This window comes from Pristiophorus japonicus, chromosome 9, assembly GCF_044704955.1.
Source record: "Pristiophorus japonicus isolate sPriJap1 chromosome 9, sPriJap1.hap1, whole genome shotgun sequence".
Taxonomy (NCBI): Eukaryota; Metazoa; Chordata; class Chondrichthyes; family Pristiophoridae; genus Pristiophorus; species Pristiophorus japonicus.
In genome coordinates, this window is record NC_091985.1 from 21,152,264 (window position 1) to 21,178,736 (window position 26,473).

Here is a 26,473-nt window from a genome sequence, read left to right on the forward strand (position 1 = left end):
CCTCTTATGCATCACTCTCTCCTTTCATCCCATCATTGGTGGCCATGCCTTCAGCCATCTAGGCCTTAACTCTGGAATTCCCTCCCTCAACCTCTCCTTCCTTTAAGACCCTCCTTCAAACCCTACACCCCTCCTAATATCTCCGTTTTTGGCTCGGTGTCAATCTTTATGTGATTACTCTCCTGTGAAGCGCTTTGGGTTGTTTGTTTACCTTAAAGATGCTATATAAAAGCAAATTGTTGTTGTAGCTTGCTTGGTATCATGTCTTATGGCAGCATTTGGAATTGGCTGCCGCGTTTCCTACAACAGTGACTAAACTTCACAAAAGTGCTTCATTGGCTGTAAAGCGCTTTGGGACGTCCTGAGGTTGCGAAAGCACTATATAAATGCTAATTCTTTCTTTCCTTTCTTTACATCCATTTTGAAGCCGTATAAATGTACACTGAGCGGGTTAATGGTCATCAAATTAGACTTTACTTCAACTGCTGCTTGATTTCCGTGGCAGTGAGTCAGGGCAGGTGGGGACTACATTTGATGCTGAAGAGTCACTCCAGCATGTCTTAATGACTTTCCAATGTTGCTCTTTTCTTCTCTCCTGCCCTCATTAATCACACCTCAGACGCGAGTTGGACCAGGTTTTTGTTATTCCTGGATGCTCCTCCACCATTTCTCACATCAGGGATTGGACGATGGACTATAGCATCCTGCCACACCAAAGGAAGGATGCCTTTTGCTTTGGCTGCAGAGAGCTGAAAACCCATCGGAAGACACTATCCTACAGTTTTCATTCCTAATTAACGAGGCCGTTTTTGTTTTTGAGCTGTGGCTCAGTGGGTAATATTCGGAATTGGCTCGCCTTTGAGTCAGATGGTTGTGGGTTCAAGTCCCACTCCAGGGAACTGATCACAAAAAAAATCTAGGCTGCCACTTCAGTGCAGTGCTGAGGGAGCCTCTGCTGCACTGTTGGAGGTGCCGTCATTCGGATGAAACGTTAAAATAAACTGAGGCCCCGTCTACTCAAGTGGACGTAAAAGATTCCATCGAAGAAGAGCAGGGGAATTATCCCCGGTGTCCTGGCCAATATTTATCCCTCAATCAACATAACAAAAACAGATTATCTGGTCATTATCACATTGCTGTTTGTGGGAGCTGGCTGTGCGCAAATTGGCTGCCGCGTTTCCTACATTACAAATAACTACATTCCAAAAGTACTTCATTGGCTGTAAAGCGCTTTGAGACGTCTAAGTGGTCATGAAAGGCGCTATATAAATCCAAGTCTTTTCTTTCTTTTGTCTTTCTCAATGCTGAGCTGAAAAGAGGCGCAAGAGCAAACAGATTCTTAGGAAGCTGGCACAGGCGAGCCGCCTACAGGATCTTCCCATTGTGGGAAGAGGAAGTTGCTGGACACTGTAGCTTTGTATTACTAGCATGGCACTGCAGGACAGGGCAGAAATGCCAAGTTGGGCTCCCAGCCCTAAATGTGGCAGAGCAGAAGGAAATGACTCCACGTAAAATGAAGCTATGTCTGAGTGGTCCATCAGGATCACAGTTAGGTGCAGGAGGCCTTGTGAGGAGAGTCACATTCTAACCCAGTTTGGGCCTGGACCATCCAGTTTTATTTTTTTGAGTGGATAAGTTCTAAAATATAAACCAAACACCGAGTGTTTAAACAGAAGTCACTCGTTCCCACTCCTGTGCCTCATGACGGGGAGATATTTTGCTATTAGTTTTGCTAAAGCTTTCAATGGTTTTCAGATCCTACAAAGGTGAGAAAGACCTAGAAAAGATTGTCAGGTCAATCAGTGCTTGGACCATCCACTTGCCTGTGTGAGCTTCTGTACTCGCTCCCCAACCTCTACGACCACTAATGTCTGGGCCAACTTCAGGGAGAAATTCCTCCTGGATAAAGCAAGCTCCAGATGATGGTTGCCTAAGATGCATCTAGAGCCGAACTTACCTAACACAGACTCCCCCATTATTCCCAAATGTCCTTCTCACTATAGACCATAAGAACATAGGAAATAGGAGCAGCGGTAGGCCATACGGCCCCTCGAGCCTGCTGCACCACTCAATGAGATCATGGCTGATCGTCGACTTCAACTACATCTTCCCACACTATCCCCATATCCCTTGATTCCCTTAGTATCCAAAAAGCTGTAGATCTCTGTCTTGAATATACTCAACAACTGAGCATCCACCGCCCTCTGGGGTAGATAATTCCAAAGATTCACAACCCTTTAAGTGAAGTCCTAAATGGCCTTATTCTGAGACTGTGATCCCGTGTTCTAGACTCACCAGCCAGGGAAAAACATCCTCCCAGCATCTCCCCTGTCAACCCTCATAAGAAGTTTATATGTTTCAATTAGATCACCTCTCATTCGTCTAAACTCTGGGGAATATAGGCCTAGTCTCTCTCTTCAAAGAGCAATCCCCTCATTCCATAACATTGTAGTTTACTGGGACTGTCAGAGGCTCAATCCAAGGGTATGTTGTTGCTGCTCAACATGACGGGGTAGGATGTTCTGACGTACTTTCCAAAGGAACATGCAGAGACCCTCCTTAATGTCGTACTCACCAGATTCATTCCAAGCTCAGAGCTCAAGCTTTAATTTTATCTACTGATCAAGATCCTGTCTGCCATCTGGCTTTGGGCAGCTCGCAATACCACTGGGACAACATCATCTCCAAGTCCCCCCTTCACATCACTCAGCCTCCTGTCCCTGACTTGGGCAAATATCCCTGTTGCTCCCCACGGAGACTCCTTGGTGGGAAGGCCTTCGGCTCCCCCTCAGCTTCCTGTCCAGGAGTTAAAATCCACCCTCTGGTTTCAAGGATTGGCATAAGGTACCATAGAATCATACAGCACAGAACAAGGCCATTCTTTGGAAGAGATATCCAATTAGTCCCAATCCGCTACTCTTTCCCCATAGCCCTGCAAATATTTTGTTTTCAAGCATTTATCCAATTCCCTTCGGAAAGTTCCTATAGAATCTGCTTCCACTACCCTTTCAGGCAGTACCTTCTAGATTGTAACATAAGAACATTAAAAATAGGAGCTGGAGTAGGCCATTTGGCCCTTCGAGCTTGCTCCGCCATTCAACATCATGGCTTCTTAGGCAGTCTTAGGGTACTGCCCAAGAAGAAGGCTGATCTTCTACCTCAACTCCACCTTCCTGCACTATCCCCATATCCTTTAGTTCCTAAAAATTTATCGACTTCTATCTTGAATATACTCAATGACTGAGTATATTCTCTCTGGGGTAGAGAATTCCAAAAATTCACAACACTTTGAGTGAAGAAAGTTCTCCTCATCTCAGTCCTAAATGGCCGACTCCTTATTTTGAGACTTGACCCCATCTTCTAGATTTCCCAGCCAGGGGAAACATTTTCTCAGCATTAACCCTGTCAAGCCCCTTAAGAATGTTATCCGTATCAATTAAATCACCGCTGATTCTTCTGAACTCTAGAGAATCTAGGGAGCAATTTATTAACTTTTTAAAAATTCTCTTCATCTCTCCCTGGGTATTTTTGGCAGAGTATTTCCCTGCAGACTGTAATTCATTCCAAATGCACAATTCAGTCAACATGCACTTTATGCTATTTATTTGTTTTTAATTTACCATCACAGATGCTTGCATATTTACACACAGATTGAATTTGTTTTACTTGCGTTTCTTAATTCCTGTCCCTGGCAATTTTTTCAAAGGAAAATAATGATAACAGTCAACTATCAATATCTTCTTACTGTGATGGCTGCTATTGTTCACTATCTAGAATGTACAGCATAGAAACAGGTCATTTGGCCCAACTGGTCCATGCCGGTGTTTATGCTCCACCCAAGCCTCCTCCCAACCCCTCTTCACCTAATCCTATCAGCATATCTATGATGAAGGGTTCAAATAATTGGAGGGAGAGGTTCAAAAGACTCTTGACACTACGAAAGAAACTTTCTTCCTCGGAAGGAAACAGAATGATGGAATAAATTAGCACAGAAGCAGACACAATTCAACAAACAATTGGACATGGTTTTGGATAAAGGATTGAGAGATAGGGTGAAAATAAGGGTTGATAGGATAGACCTTCGAAGGACAGGTTTTGTTGGGCTTCAAGGCCTAGAAATTCTAATTGTAGAAGTAACTGTAGCATTGGAGGATATCGCATTCATTTTGCTTTCCTTCATTCTTTACTTCAATGGGGCTATTTAAAATGAACAAGTTACTACTTTCGTTGCAAAGGAATATCATATGTTCAGCGCAGGTACACTAATGTTATAAACCAGTATTTCTAGGCACTTATGTTCCAACACAGACTTATGAGAAGTGCCAGCTGTGGCTCACTGGGTAGTACTCTCACCTGTGAGTCAGAAGGTTGTGGGTTTAAGTCCCACCCCAGAGACTTGAGCTAGTAAATCTAGGCTGACATTCCTAGTGAAGTATTGCAGGGGTCTTGCTCTGTCGGAGATGCTGTCTTTTGGATGAGACATTAAACCGAGACCCCAGCTACCCTCAAAGGTGGACATAAAGGACCTCATGGCACTATTTCAAAGAGCAGGGGAGTTCTCCCCAATGTCCTGGCCAATATGTATCCCTCGACCAACATCACTAAAACACATTATCTGGTCGTTATCACATTGCTGTTTGTGGGACCTTTCTGTGCGTAAATTGGCTGCCGCATTTCCTCCATTACACCAGTGACTACACGTCAAGAAAGTACCTCATTGGCTGTAAAGTACTTTTGGGTCATTATATAAATGCAAGTTCTTCCTTTTTTCTTAAACCTTTAGCGGCTGCTATCGACACATTTGCTGCAATTCTGTTGTACGGTATTCTCTCGATCATTCTGTAGGCACTGACTGGCCTAATAACGGAAATATGTTGTAAATGCAAAGAGTTCAGTCTGGGGGAGAAAACAATACTGATTGGCCTGTGTTTGGTTTATCACCTGATTCGAACGCATTGCAGTACAGGAGAGACCCTCTAGGAAAGCCACAGTCATTTCTTGCAGCCGTCTGCTGTAACTCTAATACAAGAATACTGAAACGTAAAGCTGAGTATTTTTATTATATGCTTCATTAACAAACTGCACCCTTTAGCTATGTACAGTTAATACGATAACCTTGTGTGTGCGCGTATATATATATATATATATATTTTTTTTTTAAAAACACAACAAACATGACAAGCATCAAAACCTGATAAAAGAAAACAAATTATCCTGTAGTACTCAACAGCTATACAATGTGAAGACATGCACTGACGTGGCAAGATGTCGGATCAGGCAACACCATTATCCCGCTGTTCTAAGGAGGAATACTCCCCGTATACTCGTTGTGAAGTATTTGAGGTAACAGAATGCATTAGAGTGGAGTGATGGAAAATGTGGGAATTGATTGTCGACGGCAGGGGTGGGGGTCCAAACCATGATCAATGGTCCAACGGGCGGACTGCGAGGCCTAGTGGTCTGGTCCAACGAAGCCCAATCGTTACTGGCTGGCTCGTTTGAATTTGACAGGGGGAGGCCCGGAGGTTTTGGAAAGTGGCTTGTTCTTTGAGGAAATACTAAGTCAGAACAGCCAAGCTCAGTTAGGGCCATCTGCTTGAGATACAGAGCAGATTAATGGGGATGTCAATTTTAATGCTATATGTGGCCTGAGGGGCTCCATGGTACCCAAGGGATTCACAAGACCAGCAAAAAAGCCTTGGATGCCCCTGCTTTACAGTACACCAGTGCTATTTACAGTTTAAAGGAAACAAGGTAGAGCAAATTTATTTAACTAATGAATACGGTGTATAAATACAAATTGGTTTAACTCACAGAACACTGTTTGAGCCTTTTGGTAGTAATATTATTCAAAAATAAAGACTAGGGTTTGTCGGCCAAGTTTCTCTTTCAAATTTCGATATTATTTCAGTGTAAACAAATAAATAAATTATTTACAATCTTTGGCAAAATTCACTGCTTCCCACAAACAATTTTTTTTTAAAAGAAAGAAAGAGAGAAAAAAAACATAAATAAATTAAATAGGAAAATATGATACAATCTAAATATTCACATCTTTTCCCCCTCTGCACATGCTATGTTTTTTTTCCCTTAAAAGATGTTCGCACTTTGCGACGACCTGCGGAACCACTCGGATCTTCCTCGTCCAAATTGGGGGGAAGGGACGGGGGTTGGGGGTAAGGGAGGAGAGGTACAGGTCAAAGGTCACAGGAAGGGGTCGGTTGCTTCTCAAGTCAGAAAGAGTTTCTTATAGACTTCACTAACATTGAAAGACTCTGCAACGTGCGGAAAAACCAGAACAAAGTGATTTTCGAAAATGATATACGATGTATAGAATATATATCTATATATATTCAGATGAAGCCGATACATTATTAGTTGTTGATTGCTGCGCCCCCAGCCCCCGGAGACCAGTCGCAGTTTTTACCCAGTTGAGCACAAGGCAACTGGCACGTCAGTTGATAGATTAAATGGTACATAAGAGAGTGTCTATAGGATTTCTATGCCATTACTGCAATAGCTGTGCTATCTGGTAATACCACTAGCTGGAAGCCTCTATGTACAGACAATGAAATGTGATAGAAAAAGTTATAAACAAAGTGGTTTTAAAACATTTTTTTTGTAATTCATTCTTGTTTCCCAGAAAATTTTTAACATTGTTAAATCAGATTTTTTTTTTTTAAAAAAACAGTCTGCTGCTTGACAACAGAAAATAGTAATGGCAGACTTATATTGTAGCATGATAAGTTTGTTAAATGATCACTAATCCCTCTATCTAGGTATAGTCACGGTGTGAGACTTGTGGAGATGCAGTCAGCTTCCTGCCGGTAGCGTCTCAGTTGCCGCCTTTGTGCCGGGCCGTCCAGGGAGCTGGTGCACAGAGCGAGATTGAGTCACCACGGTCAGCCGAAGGGGGGAGTGAGTGGGGGGGGGGGGAGGAGGGAGGGGGGTCAAAGGTTACACTCAGGAAGACAGCGAGGAAAAAGTGGGCGGATGTCGGGACTACCAGTCCGATTGAGGTGACGAGGCTGCACAGCATGTACAGGGTACCCACGACGTGCGCTGCAGGCAGTACTCAGTTATCTGTGAAAACAGGACGTCACATCGCATTGAAATTCCTTCCGTTAGAGGAGTCCATTTTAAAACATGATTCTTATTTTTCTTCACGAAATGGCAGCTTAATTCGTGCTATAAGTTCGAAAAAGAAAAAGTGCACGTCCGCCCTTTGATGACTGCAAGCATTTTAGTGGACAAGAATTAATTTGCCTCCGGCTCCCTCAGTGGGTCTTGGCTGCTAACTGCACTGCTTGGTGTGGTTTAAGGCCTCTGACAGGGTAGGCTCTAAGATCAATCTGCAGCGCGCACTGAGTCGGGAGGGGGAGGTGGGGGGAAGGTCGACCATTGAGGTGAACTGTATCAGTGGGTCTGAGAGACAATTAGATGTGTTTCTGGTGAGAGTAAGGGATGGTAAATGGGATCGATTGCCGAAAAAAGCTGTGCCTTAGTTTTTGGGGGTAACCGGCTCCTAAGATTCCCCGTTCTTGTAGAATAATGGCCATGCTTCAGTGTACAAGCCTGCAGTACCACCAAGGGTTTCTAATGGAATCATAGACCGCGGTGAACAAAGCCTAAATCATCAGAACCCACAGATTATTTCATACATCATTTATCCAAGGCATTCAACTATGGTTGGAATGTGGCACAAGTGGCTAACTGCTTCGTAAGCCAGGCTGCCGAGTTTTCCATTAACGGTCAAATCCTACTTCGGGAAGGGATGGTACGTTAAAAACCGTGACAAGATTCCTCTCTGATTCACAACTGGAACAAGAAAGCTCAATGGGCTAGATAGATTTGTTTTGCAGTCTATCATATTTTCTTTGCCATCTAGCTACCTAACAGCACTGTGGGAGTACCTTCACCACATGAACTGCAGCGGTTCAAGAAGGCGGATCACTACCACCTTCTCATGGGCAATTAGGGATGGGCAATAACGAACAAATAAAAAAAAACATCGTATACTCACACACATACACATGATTATTTATAAAGAAATCAAAATATATAGAAATAAATATTACATTGTATGTGTATGTGTCCATTTATATAATGTATATCTATGGAATATAGACTGCAAAAATCTATTCCAGCTTTATCCAGGTTGCTTTAACTGTTGTGATGGACAGTGACAGTTGAGGGTCTTGTGAACGACACACCCGGGTTGAACTGAATATTGTGAGTGGTGCTGCAGTTAGAGCGATACAGAATCTCCCGTGCATGTTACGCATTAAAATGTGGACATGCAGAAACAAAAGGTGGCAGGCAGACTTACCTCTACACTCGTATTTGAGGTCAGAGAAGTAAACCGCCTCTTGGGAGAAGACAAAGAGCCCTAGTCGTCCGCCGGCTAACGTCTTATCGTAGATTGGACCAGAGTCGGACATAATTTGCTTTCCTTCGTAGACCACCACTCTGTGGGAACAGAAGCAGCACTGAGGATCCCTCCTAAGCATGGCTCGACTTACAAATGTCATCTACAACATGAAATGGATTTCAAATACCTGCAACCATATTTGGATGATACATAAAGGCATCTGCATTTCTGTAGTGAACTGCGTGATACAGATGATTAGACTGTGTAAGTTCAATGTAGATGTCCCTCTCATATATATATATAACTCAAAGATTATATACATATCTCAGATTACATACATGTACATCTCAGACTATATATATATATATATCAGTATATATGTGTATGTCAGAATTTAGATATAACTCAGAATATATATGTGTGCATATCTTACAGTATATATATACATATATATATCTCAGAATTATTATGTATATTAATTGAATGTGACATCTGAAGTGTTACAAGATGAAAAGAAGTACAAAGGACTGGAAATGTTCACTAGATATGCTATTTGTATATTTTCTATATATGGAGATGCATAGACTTAGGGCAGTATTTTGAGCAAAGTCTCTTGACTGTACTTCCCCTGTAAAGGGAATACTGACATTTCACTGGTTTGTAGTCCATTGATATTGACAAGGAAAGCCTCCATCATTTTTCTGCCCCCCTCATTTCAGAAACTGATGGACCTGAAGTGTACTTTTTGCTTCAGATTTCCAGCATTTGAAGTTTGTGTTCTAGTTTTAGCCTAGAACGTAATGCTGGTGATCCGAGCGGACTCACGCTCACACACACAGCGGACTAAATGCGAGCTGTTGGCAATGACCCTTGCCTACTGCCAGCGCATACGCAGAAGATTTACCCCATAATGTATTAGGATGACATCCCTTTCCCGTGATCTTAACCGGTTTAAATGAAATGGCCCAACACAGCGTGAAAGTAGAGAGCAGAAAAACGTATTAAAGATTCATTTGCTGATGTCGGCAGCTTGTAGTTTCTCTGCAAGAAGTCAGGAAACTGGGTACAAACAGGGGGCTCCTCCCTTCATCCCGTTTGAGTGTTGCACACCATAGTGGCTTGTTCACAATGTGCAGGCTTCAAGCACAATTTCACTTCGCGCTTCACCTCATTTTTTTTTATTGATTTGTTTCAGATTTCAAAACCCTTTTTATCAAATAATAATAACTCCACTTGCTTACTTTCTGGGCAATGACTGATACTTTCACCTTTGATACTTGGCCCTTGAAATTATGCGGTGCGAATTGTGGCATGTGAGTATTTAGCGCATTCCTATGAGATTCCTCTGTCCACTATTTCAACAGAGCTGTCAACCTATTTAAAATCAACAGGTGAACACCTCCATTAAAATAGCGACAGAGGAATTTCATATGACTGTGTCAGGTTTTATTTATTAAATAAAGAAAGAACTTGCATTTATAGATTGTTAATGTTCACACACCATAAGTCCTTAAAAACTTTATTCTTTCAAACTACAGCAGTTGTTCCATCAGTCCTGAATTGATTCAAGAAATAGGAGCAGGAGTAGGCCATTTGGCTCTTTGAGCCTGCTCTGCCATTCAATAAGATCATGGCTGATCTACCTCAACTCCACTTTCCTCCACTATCCCCATATCCCTAATTCCCTTAGTTCCCAAAAATGTATCGAGCTCTGTCTTGAATATACTCAATGACTCATCATCCACAGCCCTCTGGGGTAGAGAATTCCAAAGATTCACAACCCTTTGAGTGAAAAAATTTCTTCTCAACTCAGTCCTAACTGGCCAACCCCTTATTCTGAGACTGTGACCCCACATCCCAACAACCCTCTGTAAAAAAAATTCTCTTAACTCCTCTTCTTGTTATTTTGATGGAGATCTTAAATGTATCCTCTCTGGTTGTTGACTCCCCCGTGAAAATAGTCTTTCCCGATTTACCTTATCCCAAACCTGGCAGACAGGAAGCAAAGAGTAGGAGTAAACGGGTACTTTTCAGAATGGCAGGCAGTGACTAGTGGGGTACCGCAAGGTTCTGTGCTGGGGCCCCAGCTGTTTACATTGTACATTAATGATTTAGACGAGGGGATTAAATGTAGTATCTCCAAATTTGCGGATGACACTAAGTTGTGTGACAGTGTGAGCTGCGAGGAGGATGCTATGAGGCTGCAGAGTAACTTGGATAGGTTAGGTGAGTGGGCAAATGCATGGCAGATGAAGTATAATGTGGATAAATGTGAGGTTATCCACTTTGGTTGTAAAAACAGAGAGACAGACTATTATCTGAATGGTGACAGGTTAGGAAAAGGGGAGGTGCAACGAGACCTGGGTGTCATGGTACATCAGTCATTGAAGGTTGGCATGCAGGTACAGCAGGCAGTTAAGAAAGCAAATGGCATGTTGGCCTTCATAGCGAGGGGATTTGAGTACAGGGGCAGGGAGGTGTTACTACAGTTGTACAGGGCCTTGGTGAGGCCACACTTGGAGAATTGTGTACAGTTTTGGTCTCCTAACTTGAGGAAGGACATTCTTGCTATTGAGGGAGTGCAGCGAAGGTTCACCAGACTGATTCCCGGGATGGCGGGACTGACATATCAAGAAAGACTGGATCAACTGGGCTTGTATTCACTGGAGTTCAGAAGAATGAGAGGGAATCTCATAGAAACGTTTAAAATTCTGACGGGTTTAGACAGGTTAGATGCAGGAAGAATGTTCCCAATGTTGGGGAAGTCCAGAACCAGGGGTCACAGTCTAAGGATAAGGGGTAAGCCATTTAGGACCGAGATGAGGAGAAACTTCTTCACCCAGAGAGTGGTGAACCTGTGGAATTCTCTACCACAGAAAGTTGTTGAGGCCAATTCACTAAATATATTGAAAAAGGAGTTAGATGTAGTCCTTACTACTAGGGGGATCAAGGGGTATGGCGAGAAAGCAGGAATGGGGTACTGAAGTTGCATGTTCAGCCATGAACTCATTGAATGGTGGTGCAGGCTCGAAGGGCCGAATGGCCTACTCCTGCACCTATTTTCTATGTCTATGTCTCTATAATACCTCTTTGCTTTTGTACTCTATTCACATATTATTAGGTATTCACTAGAACTAAGGAAAGATATACTTGCCACAGAGGAAGTGCAATGAAGATTCACCAATCTGATTCTGGGATGGGGGGACTATCCTATGAGGAGAGATTAAGTAGACTAGGCCTATATTCTCCAGAGTTTAGAAGAATGTGAGGTGATCTCATTGAAACATAACAAACTCTTGCAGGGTTGGACCGGGTAAATGCAGAGAGGATGTTTCCCCTGACTGGGGAGTCTAGAACCAGGGGTCACAGGCTCAGAATAAGGGGTCGGCCATTTAGGACTGAAATGAGTAGAAATTTCTTCACTCAGAGGGTGGTGAATCTTTGGAATTCTCTAACCCAGAGGGCTGTGGAGGCTCAGTCGTTGAATATATTCAAGACAGAGATCGATAGATTTTTGAATATTAAGGGAATCAAGGGATATAGTGCAGGAAAGTGGAGTTGAGGTAGAAGATCAGCCATGATCTTATTGAATGGTGGAGCAGACTTGAGGGGCCGAATGGCCTACTCCTGCTCCCATTTCTTATGTTCTTAGGGTCCCACATGCTTTTTTGTTAACCATTACATCAACTTCTCTCATTTTTAATATCAGCGTAGCTACTCTTCTACTACTTTGAAAGTTTTGCCACTTGCCCTATGTCTCCTCTCATTCTTCCTGAATGACAGACTGAATGAACGAATGAATGTCCCTCATAATTGTGAACACCTCTATTAAATCAACAACAAAAATAACAACTTGTAGTTATATACAAAACCACATAAGGAGTTTTTGGGGTAGATGACCAAAGACTTGGTCAAAGAGGTAGGTTTTAAGGAGCGTCTTAAAGGAGCAAAGAGAGTTAGACAGGCGGAGAGGTTTAGGGAGGGAATTCGCTGATGAAGTCTTGGCAGCTGAATGCACGACCACAATTAAAATCGGTGATGCTCAAGAGGCCAGAATTGGAGGAGCCCAGATATCTCGGAAGATTGTAGGACTGGAAGAGATTACAGAGATAGTAAGGGGCTCTTAACCTTCTCTGCTCTCAGGAGAGCAAGCCCAGCTTCTCTAGTCTCTTCATATAACTGAAGTCCCTCATTCCTGGTACCATTCTGGTAGTCTCTTCTGCACCCTCTCATTCTTCCTGATAAAATTGTTAACAAGCCTATGAATTGTGTAGATTAGGTCTATACTCTCTGGAATTTAGAAGGATGAGAGGTGATCTCATTGAAACCGCTAAGATTTTGAGGAGGATTGTCAGGGTAGATGCTGAGAGGTTGTTTCCCCTGGCTGGAGAGTCTAGAACTAGGGGTCAGGGGTCAGCCATTTAGAACTGAGATGAAGAGCAATTTCTTCACTCAGAGGGATGTGAACCTTTGGAATTCACTACCCCAGAGGGCTGTGGATGCTCAATTATTGAGTATATTCAAGGCTGTGATAGATAGATTTTTGGACTCTAAGGGAATCAAGGGAAATGGGAATAGGGCGGGAAAATGCAGTTGAGGTAGAAGATCAGCCATGATTCTATTGAATGACGGAGCAGGCTCAAGGGGCCCTATGGCCTACTCCTCCTATTTCTTATGATCTTATGAAAAAGAACAGGACCTGACTGGCCCACGTCTCTCCTGTCCCGGCATGGGGTAACTACCCCAAACCTTAACACCTGTCCCTTCCCCCTGCCCCATGCAACCTCTGAGCTATCTAGGTAGAAAATGTCCTGGATGTCCATGGCATTTGCTGTAACCGCCACAACTCTCAGTAACTTCTCTCTTTTTCCCATGCTGCAGTGCCGTTATAATGCACCAGTTACCTGATGAAGCCAGTTTTGGGCCGATGGATCAGGTGCCATCTGTAGGCGGTGTAATCCTTCCAGCCAATATTCTTGGGATCGTGCCATAGGGTTCGTACCTGAAACATCAAAACAGATCTGCATTAATTTTGGGGATTCCACGAAAAAAAGAAGCAGGAGATTCATAAATTAACGAGGCCTTGTTACAGTGTTTGAAACCGGCCTTAGGAACAGGAGGAAACCATTCAGCCCCTTGAGCCTGTTCCACCATTCAATTAGATAATGGCTGATCTGTATCTTAATTCCATTTACCCGCCTTGGTTCCATATCCCTAATACCCTTACCTAAGAAAAATCTATCAATCTCAGTCTTTACATTTTCAATTGACCTAGCCTTTTTGGGGAGAAGGTTCCAGGATCGTTGGCTTTATAAATGGAGACATCAAGTGCAAAAGCAAGGAAGTTATGCTAAACCTTCATAAATCACTGGTTATGCCTCAGCTGATCAATAAATGGTGTTGGCCGCATCCCAGGAATAAATTACAACAGTGGACCTGTGAGTTTACACTCAGCATGGCTTTAAGCTAGAACACAAGTTAACTCAGCAGAGGCCAGGAATCGAGCCTGAAACCTTCCTGATCTCCATTTCTCATTACCCCACTGGATGGTGCATTTATCTAATAAGTAATCAACAAAAAAAGAACTTGCATTTATATAATACCTTGCATATCCTCAGGATATTCCATTGTGCTTCACAGACAATTAATTACTTTTGAAGTGAAATCATTATTATGTGGGCAAATGCAGCAGCCAATTTGCACCAACAAGGTTAAACAAACAGCAATGAGATAAATAACCTGTGTTGGTGGTGGTGATTTGAGGGATGATACCTGGAGGACACTACTCCTTCAAATATGCCTGTGGAATCTTTATGTCCATCAGTTTCAATGTTTACGTAGCAGATCCCACACAAGAGATTAATGTGCAAAGTTAAAGCACATGGGATTGGGGGTAGTGTGCTGACGTGGATTGAGAACTGGTTGGCAGACAGGAAGCAAAGAGTAGGAGTAAATGGGTACTTTTCAGAATGGCAGGCAGTGACTAGTGGGGTACCGCAAGGTTCTGTGCTGGGGCCCCAGCTGTTTACATTGTACATTAATGATTTAGACGAGGGGATTAAATGTAGTATCTCCAAATTTGCAGGTGGCAGTGTGAGCTGCGAGGAGGATGCTATGAGGCTGCAGAGTGACTTGGATAGGTTAGGTGAGTGGGCAAATGCATGGCAGATGAAGTATAATGTGGATAAATGTGAGGTTATCCACTTTGGTGGTAAAAACAGAGACAGACTATTATCTGAATGGTGACAGATTAGGAAAAGGGGAGGTGCAACGAGACCTGGGTGTCATGGTACATCAGTCATTGAAGGTTGGCATGCAGGTGCAGCAGACGGTTAAGAAAGCAAATGGCATGTTGGCCTTCATAGCGAGGGGATTTGAGTACAGGGGCAGGGAGGTGTTACGACAGTTGTACAGGGCCTTGGTGTATTGTGTACAGTTTTGGTCTCCTAACTTGAGGAAGGACATTCTTGCTATTGAGGGAGTGCAGCGAAGGTTCATCAGACTGATTCCCGGGATGGCGGGACTGACATATCAAGAAAGACTGGATCAACTGGGCTTGTATTCACTGGAGTTCAGAAGAATGAGAGGGGATCTCGTAGAAACGTTTAAAATTCTGACGGGTTTAGACAGGTTAGATGCAGGAAGAATGTTCCCAATGTTGGGGAAGTCCAGAACCAGGGGTCACAGTCTAAGGATAAGGGGTAAGCCATTTAGGACCGAGATGAGGAGAAACTTCTTCACCCAGAGAGTGGTGAACTTGTGGAATTCTCTACCACAGAAAGTTGTTGAGGCCAATTCACTAAATATATTGAAAAAGGAGTTAGATGTAGTCCTTACTACTAGGGGGATCAAGGGGTATGGCGAGAAAGCAGGAATGGGCTACTGAAGTTGCATGTTCAGCCATGAACTCATTGAATGGCGGTGCAGGCTCGAAGGGCCGAATGGCCTACTCCTGCACCTATTTTCTATGTTTCTATGTTTCTATAGCAATTCTGGGCACCACATTTCAGGAAGGATGTCAAGGCCTTGGAGAGGGTGCAGAAGAGACTTACAGAATGGTACAGGCCACATAGCTCGCATGCCAGACACGAGATTCCCAAAGCAAGTGCTCTACTCGGAACTCCTTCACGGCAAACGAGCCAAAGGTGGGCAGCGGAAACGTTACAAGGACACCCTCAAAGCCTTCCTGATAAAGTGCAACATCCCCATTGACACCTGGGAGTCCCTGGCCAAAGACTGCCCTAAGTGGAGGAAGTGCATCCGGGAGGGCGCTGAACACCTCGAGTCTCATCGGCGAGAGCATGCAGAAATCAAGCGCAGGCAGCGGAAAGAGCGTGCGGCAAACCAGTCCCACCCACCCTTTCCCTCAACGACTATCTGTCCCACCTGTGACAGAGTCTGTGGCTCTCGTATTGGACTGTTCAGCCACCAAAGAACTCACTTTCAGAGCGGAAGCAAGTCTTACTTGATTCTGAGGGACTGCCTATAATGATGACCAGAGATGAGAGACATCAGTTATATGGAGAGACTAGAGAAGCTGGGATTGTTCTCCGTAGAGCAGAGAAGCTTATGGGGCGATTTAATAGAGATGCTCAACATTATGAGTTTTTGTTGGAGTAGATGGTGTTAAAATGGACAGGCGGAAGATTGTGCTTCTCGCTTCGCACTCCACCCCCTTGTAGAATCCCAGCAGGCACTACTCCGCACCAGGAGCATGGAACCTGCCGTGTGGTTACACGGGCAGTGATAACCTATACCCAAGTGTCCATTCCTCACCTGTGACCAATTTTACATTGATGGCATTGGAGGGGTGGGCAGTGCTGGTAGGGAGATATTACACCCTGTCCTCAGCTGATGTACACCCACACTCACCCGCTCCCCAGCACCACTCGCTGACTGGCCCAATATATCCCTCATATGGGGGGAGGGAGGGAGGCTGAGGCCGTTCCAGCTGAGATCAGTTAACCAATTTTAACCAATAAGGGAATTAAGGGTTACGGGGAGCAGGCGGGTAAGTGGAGCTGAGTCCACGGCCAGATCAGCCATGATCTTGTTGAATGGCGGAGCAGCTCGAGGCGCTCGATGGCCTACTCCTGTTCCTAATTCTTATGTTCTTATGTAGTTAACTCAGTGCAGAGTGGGGTTGAAACTAAGGCTACGGTAGCCCAGCAATTATGGGAACCCAGAGCTCATGTGTTCAAATCCCGCCCCCATGCCAACTTGTGACAGTGCATTTAATACGCGTGGTAATTTGTGGGTTGACACCAAATGAACGATCATGACATTAAGAACCAAATCTATTGAGGTAATATGCCCCTCCTTACTCAGTCTGGCCAAAGTGTTGGCCTCAGTCCCACTTTATGCGGTTGACTCTCAGGGATACTAGGATTGGGCAATAAATGCTGCTGGTGTTGGCCGCATCCCAAGGATAAATTATAATGATGGACCTGTGCCCTTACAGTTAGAGTGGCTTTAAGCTACAACATAGGATGGTTCTATTAAGTGAATGTTCTCTAAAATTGCGATGTTGGCTGGCTGGCACTACCCACAGTCACCTCCTGTATTCTCCTTCGGAGCAATGGACCACCAATAAAAAGAAAGACTTGCATTTATATAGCGCCTTTCACGACCACCAGATGTCTCAAAGCGCTTTACAGCCAATGAAGTACTTTTTGGAGTGTAGTCACTGTTGTAATGTGGGAAACTCGGCAGCAAATTTGCGCAAAGCAAGCTCCCATGATCAACAATGTGATAATGACCAAATTATCTGTTTTTGTTACGTTGTTTGATGGATAAATATTCGCCAGGACACAGGGGAGAACTCCCCTGCTCTTCTTCAAAATAGCGCAGTGGGAGCTTTTACATCCACCTCAGAGAGCAGATGGTGCCTTGGCTTCACATCTCATCTGAAAGACAGCACCTCCGACAGTGCAGCACTCCCTCAGCACTGCACTGGAGTGTCAGCCTAGATTTTTGTGCTCCAGACCCTGGAGTGGGCCTTGAACCTACAACCTTATAAACTCAGAGGCAAGTGTGCTGCCCACTGAGCCACAGCAAAGCATTGCTAGACCAGGAGCCGATGTAGGATAGCGAGCACAGAGGGTGATGGGTGAATGGGACCACTTTCACACTCACAAACAAACCTTTATTGAGCATAACTTTGTTCACTAAAAACAGGATGGTACCTATTTTCTTTTGATTGCTGTTTTAGAACGAGTTGCCGTGCACGTACAAACACCTTTTTGTGTGTCTGCATGTGCCTGAGCAACAACAACTTGCATTTATATAACGCGTTCAAAGTAGTAAAACATCCCAAGACGCCTCACAGGAGTGTTAACAAACAAAATTTGACATCGAGTTCCTTAAAGGAATATTCGGACAGGTGAGACGTAGTTTTAAGAAGAGTCTTTAAAGTGGAGAGAAAGGTAGAGAGGTCGACAGGTTTAGGGAGGAAATTGCACTGCTTAGAGACTAGGCAGCTGAATGTCGGAGCGATGGAAGTCGGGTATACTCAAGAGGACAGCATTGAAGGAGCGCAGAGATCGCGGAGAGTTGTGGGGCTGGAGGAGATTACAGAGATAGAGAGGGGCGAGGCCAAGGAGGGATTTGAAAATATCAAGGCGTCGCCGGCTAATGACCAGATCATTTGTTTTTGTGATATTGATTGAGGGATAAATATTGGCCAGGACACCGGGGCGAACTCCCCTGCTCTTCTTCGAAATAGTACCACGAGATCTTTTAGGTCCACCTCAGTGTCATTTGGGTACTAGCTCTTACATCAAATAAAAAGCCTTGCTACAAATTAGCCTTTAGCCCTGCTAAAGTCTTGTTTATTCCCGATAGAGATATTAGCCGCGAGGAACTAATGGTGTCTTGGTTGCTCTGTCATCTTTTTCTTTCTCTCTCTAATATTGTTGTTTCCCATGGCTGAAGTGTCTAGAACTAAGGGGCATAGTCTCAGGATAAGGAGTCGGCCATTTAGGACTGAGATGAGAAGGAATTTCTTCACTTAGAGGGTTGTGAATCTTTGGAATTCTCTACCCCAGAGAGCTGTGGATGCTGAATCGTTAAGTATATTCAAGGCTGAGATAGATATCTTTTTGGACTCTAGGGGAATCAAGGGATATGGAGATTGGGTAGGAACGTGGAGTTGGGGATGATGATCAGCCATGATCTTATTGAATAGCGGAGCAGGTTCGAGGGACGTATGGTCTCCTCCTGCTCCTAATTCTTATATTCTCATATAGCAAAAGCCAGGCTACAGCTGCTCGACTCTGGAGCTAACACGCTTGGACGTGCCCCTCCTCCAGGTCTCTATGTGGAACATTCCTCCGCAGAGTAGCCCCTTCAGGCAGCCTTTAGCCCAAAACAGCTGCTGTCTCTTCTCCTCGCTCCACTCCAGCACTTGCTCAAGCAACGATCATAAGTGGGTCGGTCTGCACAGGAACAGGAGGAGGCCATTCAGCCCCTCGAGCCTGTTCCGCCATTCAATTAGATCATGGCTGATCTACACCTCAACTCTTCACCTCTACCCACCTTGGTTCCATAACCCTTATTACTCTTACCGAACAAAAACCTAGCAATCTCAGTTTTGACATTTTCAATTGACCCTCAGCCTCAACAGCTTTTTGAGGGAGCCAGTTCCAAATCTCCACTACTTTGTGTGGAGAAGTGCTTCCTGACATCACCCCTGAATGGCATAGCTCTAATATTAAGGTTATGTCCCCTTGTTCTGGACTCCCCCCACCAGATGAAATAGTTCTCTCTATCTACCCTGTTAAATCCTATGATCGTCTTACACACCTCACTTAGATCACCCCTCAATCTTCTATACTTGAGGGAATATGCCTAGTCCTCATAACTGATCACTTTTAGCCCCGGTATCATTCTGGTGAATCTGTACTGTACCCCCTCCAAGGCCCATATATCCTTCCTGTTGTGCGGTGCCCAGAACTGAACACAGTACTCCAGCGGTGCACTAACCAGTAGAGGCGCAGTAACATAACTTCCACTCTTTTGTATTCCAAATCTGCTTCGCAGAGCCAGCACATGCTGCACGGACCCCAGTTTCCATTCAAGTTACCTTAGGGTTTGAATTATGGACAGAACCGTTTGGCAAAAGTCACACTAACTAAAACTTGCTCGCGCCTTTCGTAGTCTCAGCCGTGGCCACTGAATAGGCTGGGGCTCTTAAGAAAAAAGACGGAGGGGTGACCAGATAGGGGTCTTTAAAATTATGAAGGGGTTCGATAGGGTGGATGTGGAGAAGATATTTCGACTTGAGGAGGAGTCTAAAACGAGGGCCCATAAACAATGTCCCTGTTAGCTGCACTTTGTTCTGCCCAGCCTTTAACCGTGCGGACCCTCTAAATTTCTGCGCATGTGTGATATTTACAATGGAAAAGCCAGTGAGCGGCCTGCACGGAACCTTTCCCATTAGTGCGCAGCCACTTAGAGGGAACATTGTCCATAAATATATAAATCCAATTGGAATTCAGGAGAAAGCTCTTTACCCAGAGAGTGTTTAGAATGAGGAACTCACTACCACATGGAGTGGTTGAGGCGAATAGCATAAATGCCTTGAAGAGAAAAGCAATAGAAGGTTATGCTGATCGGGTGAGATGAAGTAAGGTTGGAGGAGGCTTGTGTGGAGCATAAACACCAGCATGGTCCCATTCATCCTCATTCTACGAAACATAATCCTCCAACTGTGCAGGACCGGCGAGTGACGTGAAGCCTTGAAGGTCACAGATAGCCCATTGTAACTCGGCAGTGTCTTACCTGTCCGGGGGTGTTCCCGGTGTGCCAGAGTGCGTTCCGCAGGTGCTCTCCCCGGCCCGTGGTGGAGTTCGCCACCTTCAGGGAAACGCCAGCATAACCGTGAGCTTTAGATGGCTTCTCCTCCCAGTAGGTCTGGGTGATCTGTTTCCACATCACCACGTAGAACCGACTGCTGGATTGGTAACCGAAGACAAAACCGGCATAGTCATCATCGCGGTCCGTGTTGACGTAGAAGGTGCCACTGAAGTCAATGGCGTTGAACTCATCGAAGCCTGTGGATTGTTAAAAGGAGATGTTCCCCCTCAGGGTAATTGCAACTCAAGAAGCAGGATAGATTATTTCGCTATATTAACTTCAAAAAGGGTGAAGCTTGATTTATTAAATCATGGCATGCGGGGATCACTGGAAAGGCCGGCATTTATTGCCCGTCCCTAGTTGCCCCTTGAGAAGATGGTGGTGGTGAGTCTTCTTCTTGACCCGTTACAGTCTGTGCGGTGAAGGTGCTCCCACAGGTACTGTTAAGTAGGTGGTGGGTTGGGATGGTTCCAGAACTGTTAAGTAGGTGGTGGGTTGGGATGGTTCCAGAATTTTGACCCAGTGGTTTGTTGGGGATGCCTAAGCCACGAAGAACTAACACACATGCACTGAAGCTAATAATACCATCCAAGGTGTGCGACATTGGGTGATGATTGGTCTGGAGATGCGAGGGTGGCTCAATATAGTATAAAAATGTGTTTATAGCGGACAACACATGACACGACTGAGTGTGCTGAGTTTGCAGAGCTGGGATTTCGAGCCTCCAATAGCACATCTAAAGTAGAAAGCACTGTCAGAGGGTGCTGGGGGCGGGGGCAGGAAATGGAGTCTTGCAATGCAATAGGAGAGAGACTGGCAGTGGTGGTCGTTGGATGAGGGTGGGGGAGGGGGGGGGTCGGGGGGTGGAAGGGAAGGTTCATAGGGCAAAGTCAAGGCCGCCCAGGAGAAAACAATTTCTCGGGCCTCTCCTTCGGTGCCTGTTGGTAATGGTAACTGAGTGACTGGAGCATTGCTGAAGCAGCACTATGAGCTCTAAGGGCTCCATGACCCTGGCACACATGACGCTGCACAACTTACCACCCACAATGTGCTGGCCAGTCACATTGGCGTGTTCGAGGCAAATGGGTTGCCAAGTAGGCCTCAAGCCTCGGTGTTCAGTAGCACGGGGAACAGGCACCTAATGCGCCTCAGATTGGCTGCACTGTCTCCTTATTGTTGCTTACCAATGGCCAGGCCAGGGTCAGAGTTGGCTGTCTGCAGCAGCTCCCTGCCCTGATTACGCACTTCCCAGTTAGGATCGATCTGCGCCGTCCCCTTTGGATCCAGGTGGACCATCTGGAATTTCCTCAGGTCAGTCTCGCTGATGGCGCTGTTCTCGGGACACACGTCGTAAATGTCTGGGATGCTGTCGTTGTCAAAGTCGTCCTTGCAGGCGTCCCCTCTGCCGTCACCTACCAGGAACATTCGAAAGCGGTTAATTCCTGCAGCGATGGCCAACCAGATGAGAAACAGGCTTCAAAGGCTAAAGACTTCACAATGGCCCAGCGGAATGAATACTTAGCGCATGTGTAGGACATGTTGTTAGAAACTGTTATCTGCATACTGATAATCAACGGAGTCATTTCAGGACAAAAAATCCACACATATGAGGGGTTTTTGATAGAGTAGATAGGGAGATGCTGTTTCCATTGGCAGGAGGGTCAGTAACCAGCTGACAGATATTTAAGATAATCGGCAAAAGAACCAGAGGGGAGATGAGGAGAATTTAAAAAAAATTAAACGCAGTGAGTTGTTATGATCTGGAATTCACTGCCTGAAAGGTGATGGGAGCAGATTGAGGAGTAACTTTTGAAAGGGAATTGAATATATATTTGAAGGGGAAAAGATTGTAGGGCTACAGGGAAAGAGCAGGGGAGTGGGATTAATTGAATAGCTCTTCAAAGAGCCGGCACAGGCACGATGGGCCAAATGGCCTCCTTCACTGCTGCATGATTCTATGATCTTTAATCGTTTTACTCTTTTCCTGTACGCCTTCTGCATGTGACCAACATCTGCGCCTGACCCCAGACAGACTATTGGTCTAGACGCTGAGTATTCAGCAGACGATTTCAATACTTGCGTACATCATAGAACCCTAATTTGCATATTTAAAGCGGCCTACTGCCTGAAACAGGCAGGTGCTTCGGCCGCCCAGTGGTAGGACCCCTTGTCAAAGTGTCAGCGGGCCAATTGCCATCTACCGATACCATTTCTGAGACTGTTATCGGATCCTTCAAAAGATTAATTTTTAAAAACCCTCACCATCTTCGTCGACTTGGTCAGGGTTGGGGACGAGGCGGCAGTTGTCTCTCTCGTCAGGGACACCGTCATTGTCATCGTCAGGGTCGCAGGCATCTCCTTTCCCGTCCTTGTCGTGGTCAGCCTGGTTAGAGTTGGCGACGTACGGACAGTTATCCAGGTTGTTCTGGTGTCCGTCCTCATCGATATCCTGATTGTCATCACACTGGTCACCCACCAGGTCCGAGTCAGAGTCTTCCTGCACGACAAGGCACAACATCACATGAATAACCTCCCCATCGTAAAAAAGAAAGAACTTGCATTTATATGGAATCTAGAGACCAGTTAGCCTAACATCTGTCATTGGGAAAATGCTGGAGTCCATTATTAAGGAAGCAGTTGCAAGACATTTAGAAAATCATCATAGTGAATCAGAGTCAGCATGGTTTTATGAAAGGGAAATCATGTTTGACAAATTTGCTGGAGTTCTTTGAGGATGTAACGAGCAGGGTGGATAAGGGGGAACCAGTAGATGTCATGTACCTGGATTTCCAGAAGGTATTCGATAAGGTGCCACATAAAAAGTTACTGCACAAGATAAGAGCTTACGGGGTTGGGGGTAATATTTTAGCATGGATAGAGGATTGGCTAACTAACAGAAAACAGAGAGTCGGGATAAAAGGGTAATTCTCAGGTTGGCAAACTGGGGTGCCACAGGGATCAGTGCTGGGGCATCAACTATGTCCAATCTATATTAATGACTTGGATGAAGGGACCGAATGTACTGTAGCCAAATTTGCTGATGATTCAAAGATAGGTGAGAAAGCAAGTTGTGAGGAGGACACATAGAATCTGCAAAAGGGATATAGATAGGTTAAGTGAGTGGGCAAAAATTTGGCAGATGGAGTATAATGTGGGAAAATGTGAGCTTATCCACTTTGGTAGGAAGAATAAAATAGCAAAATAAATGGAGAGAAACTACAAAATGCTGCGGTACAGAATGATCTGGGGGTCATTGTACATGAAACACAAAAGGTTAGCAGTACATCAAGTAATTAGGAAGGCAATTGAATGTTGGCCTTTATTGCAAGTGGGATGGAGTATAAAAGTAGGGAAGTCCTGCTACAACTGTGCAGGGCGTTGGTGAGACCACACCTGGAATACTGCATACAATTTTGGTCTCCTTATTTAAGAAGGGATATACTTGCATTGGAGGAAGTTCAGAAAAGGTTCCCTAGGTTGATTCCAGAGATTAAGATGTTATGTTATGAAGAACTAGGGGGCATAGTTTCAGAATAAGGGGTCGCACATTTAAAGCGGAGATGAGGAGGAATTTTTCTTCTCAGAGGGTCGTGAATCTTTGGAATTCTCTACGCCAGAGAGCTGTGGAGGCTGGGTCATTGAATATATTTAAGGTGGAGATAGATAGATTTTTGAACTATAGGGTTATGGGGAGCGGGCAGGAAAGTGGAGTTGAGGCCAAGATCAGATCAACCATGATTTTATTGAATGGCGGAGCAGGCTCGAGGGGCCATCTGGCCTACTCCTGTTCTTATATAGTGCCTTTCACAACCACTGACCGTCCCAAAGCAATTTACAGCAAGTATTTTTGAAATGTAGTCACTGTTGTAATGTAGGAAACGTGCAGCCAATTTCTGCAGAGCAAGCTCCCACAAACAGCAATGTGATAATGACCAGTTTTAGTGATGTTGATTGAGGATGTATATTAGCCATGTCACCAGGGAGAACTCCCCTGCTCTTCTTCGAAATAGTGCCATGCGATCTTTTACGTTCACCTGAGAGAGCAGATAGGGTCTTTGGTTGAATGTTTCATCTGAAAGACGGCACCTCCAGACAGTGCAGTGATCCCTCAGCACTGTACTGCAGTGTCAGCCTAGATTTTTATTCTCAAGTCTCTGGAGGGGTTGAACCCACAACCTTCTGACCCAGAGCAGAGGATGCTGTTCACTGAGCCATGGCTAACACGTAATCAGAGCTAGTCTGGGGAAGGCTGCTGGTTTAGTAGTAAAGTAGATGAAATCTGTTTTTATTTCTTCTTGGGATGTCAGCAATTGCCCACCCCTGCTTGCCCTTGAGGGCATTAAGAGGCGACTGTGTAGTTGGGGGACTAGATTCACATGTAAAGGAAAGGACTTGCATTCCAAGGCACCTTTCACGACCTCTAAGTCCCAAAGTGCTTTAGAGCCAATGAATTACTTTCTGAAGTGCAGTCACTGTTGTAATGCAGGAAAACGCGGCAGCCAATTTGTGCATAGCAAGTTTCCACAAACAGCATTGCCTGAGCCCAGAGACACGTTGAATTGTGGAGGGAAACAGCCAAGCCTGTTAGTATGGGTGAAGTGCTGTTGTTGAGTGGGGCTCACTCGAGCCACGGCCTACCTGCATTATACTGCCATTCTAGGTAAAGCAGCAGCAGCACCTGTTCTTCCTTACCTGGTCAGGGTTATGCATCAGGGGGCAGTTGTCACACATATCTCCAACCCCATCCTGATCGGTGTCCCTCTGGTCAGTGTTGTAAACATAAGGACAGTTGTCACTCTCATTCAAGATATCTGGTGACACAGGAACAAGATTACTAGGATAAGAATGACATTATGCACCAGCTTAATCTAAAGATTAAATCAGCTTCAGGTTACATACGTAGGATTACATACGTAGGATTACATAGGATACACAGCACAGAATCAGGCCATTCGGCCCAACCAGTCCATGCCAGCGATTATGCTCCACTCGAGCTTCCTCCTGTTTTTCCTCATCTAAATCTATCAGCATAACCCTCTATTCCCTTCTCCCTCATATCCTTGTCCAGCCTCCCCTTAAATGCATCGATACTATTCGCCTCAATCACTCCCTGTGGTAGCGAGTGTTCCACATTCTCACCACTCGTTGGGTAAAGAAGTTTCTTCTGAATTCCCTATTGGATTTCTTGGTGACTATCTTATATTGATGGCTTCTAGTTATGCTCTTCCCTCTGTATCCACTCTATCAAAATTTTTCATAATTTTAAAGACCTCTATTAGGTCACCCCTCAGCCTTCTTTTTTCAAGAGTAGAGAGAGACCCAGCCTGTTCATCCTTTCCTGATATGTATGCCCTCGCATTTCTGGTATCCACCTTGTAAATCTTCTCTGCACCCTCTCCAACGCCCTTTATATCCTTTTAATAATATGGCGACCAGAATTGTACACAGTACTCTAAGTGTGATCTACCAAGGTTCGTTACAGGTTTAGCATAACTTCCCTACTTTTCAATTCTATATCTCTAGATATAAACCCGAGTGCTTGGTTTGCTTTTTTATGACCTTGCTAACCTGTGTCGCAACTTTTAGTGATTTGTGTATTTGTACTCTGAGATCCCTTTGTTCCTCTTCCCCACCCAGACTCTCACCCTCCAAGTAATAAGTGACCTCCCTATTCTTCCTACCAAAATGTAATGCCTCACATTTATCAGGGTTGAACTTTATTTGCCAATTATTTACCCATTCTGCAAGTTTATTAATGTCCACCTGTAATTTGTTGCAGTCCTCCTCAGTATTGGCTCCCAATTTGGTGTCATCCGCAAAGTTAGAAATTGTGTTCGATTCCAAAGTCTAAATCGTTAATATAAATTGTGAACAATGGTGGTCCCAGCACTGATCCTTGTGGAACACCATCACCCACTTTCTGCCACTGTGAATAGCTACCCTTTATCCTTACTCTCTGTTTTCTGTCTATCCATTCTGCTGCTTGTCCCCTGTCTCCGCATTCTCTGTCCTTGTTCATCAATCGATTATGGGGTACCTTATCGAAGGCCTTTTGAAAATCTAGATAAATTAGATCCACTGCATTACCATTGTCTACTCTCTCTGTTACCTCTTCAAAAAATTCAATGAGATTGGTCAAGCATAGAAAATAGGTGCAGGAGTAGGCCATTCGACCCTTCGATCCTGCTCCGCCATTCAATAAGATCAGAGCTGATCATTCCTTCAGTACCCCTTTCCAGCTTTCTC

The 26,473-nt window shown here is 44.7% G+C and overlaps 1 protein-coding gene across 1 annotated transcript in view; it reads right to left on the reverse strand.

The window, feature by feature from the left end:
* Nucleotides 1–5,041: 5,041 nt before the first annotated feature.
* thbs2a (thrombospondin 2a) overlaps nucleotides 5,042–26,473 on the reverse strand; it is an 86,519-nt gene continuing 65,087 nt past the window's right edge. The window contains exons 16-22 of the mRNA XM_070889131.1: nucleotides 24,920–25,038; nucleotides 22,490–22,724; nucleotides 21,412–21,639; nucleotides 20,153–20,424; nucleotides 13,276–13,373; nucleotides 8,330–8,469; nucleotides 5,042–7,083 (exon numbers count right to left, since the gene is read on the reverse strand). Of these exons, the coding sequence (XP_070745232.1) occupies nucleotides 7,076–7,083; nucleotides 8,330–8,469; nucleotides 13,276–13,373; nucleotides 20,153–20,424; nucleotides 21,412–21,639; nucleotides 22,490–22,724; nucleotides 24,920–25,038 (1,100 nt within the window). The 3' untranslated portion in view covers nucleotides 5,042–7,075. The remainder of the gene's footprint in view (nucleotides 7,084–8,329; nucleotides 8,470–13,275; nucleotides 13,374–20,152; nucleotides 20,425–21,411; nucleotides 21,640–22,489; nucleotides 22,725–24,919; nucleotides 25,039–26,473) is intronic.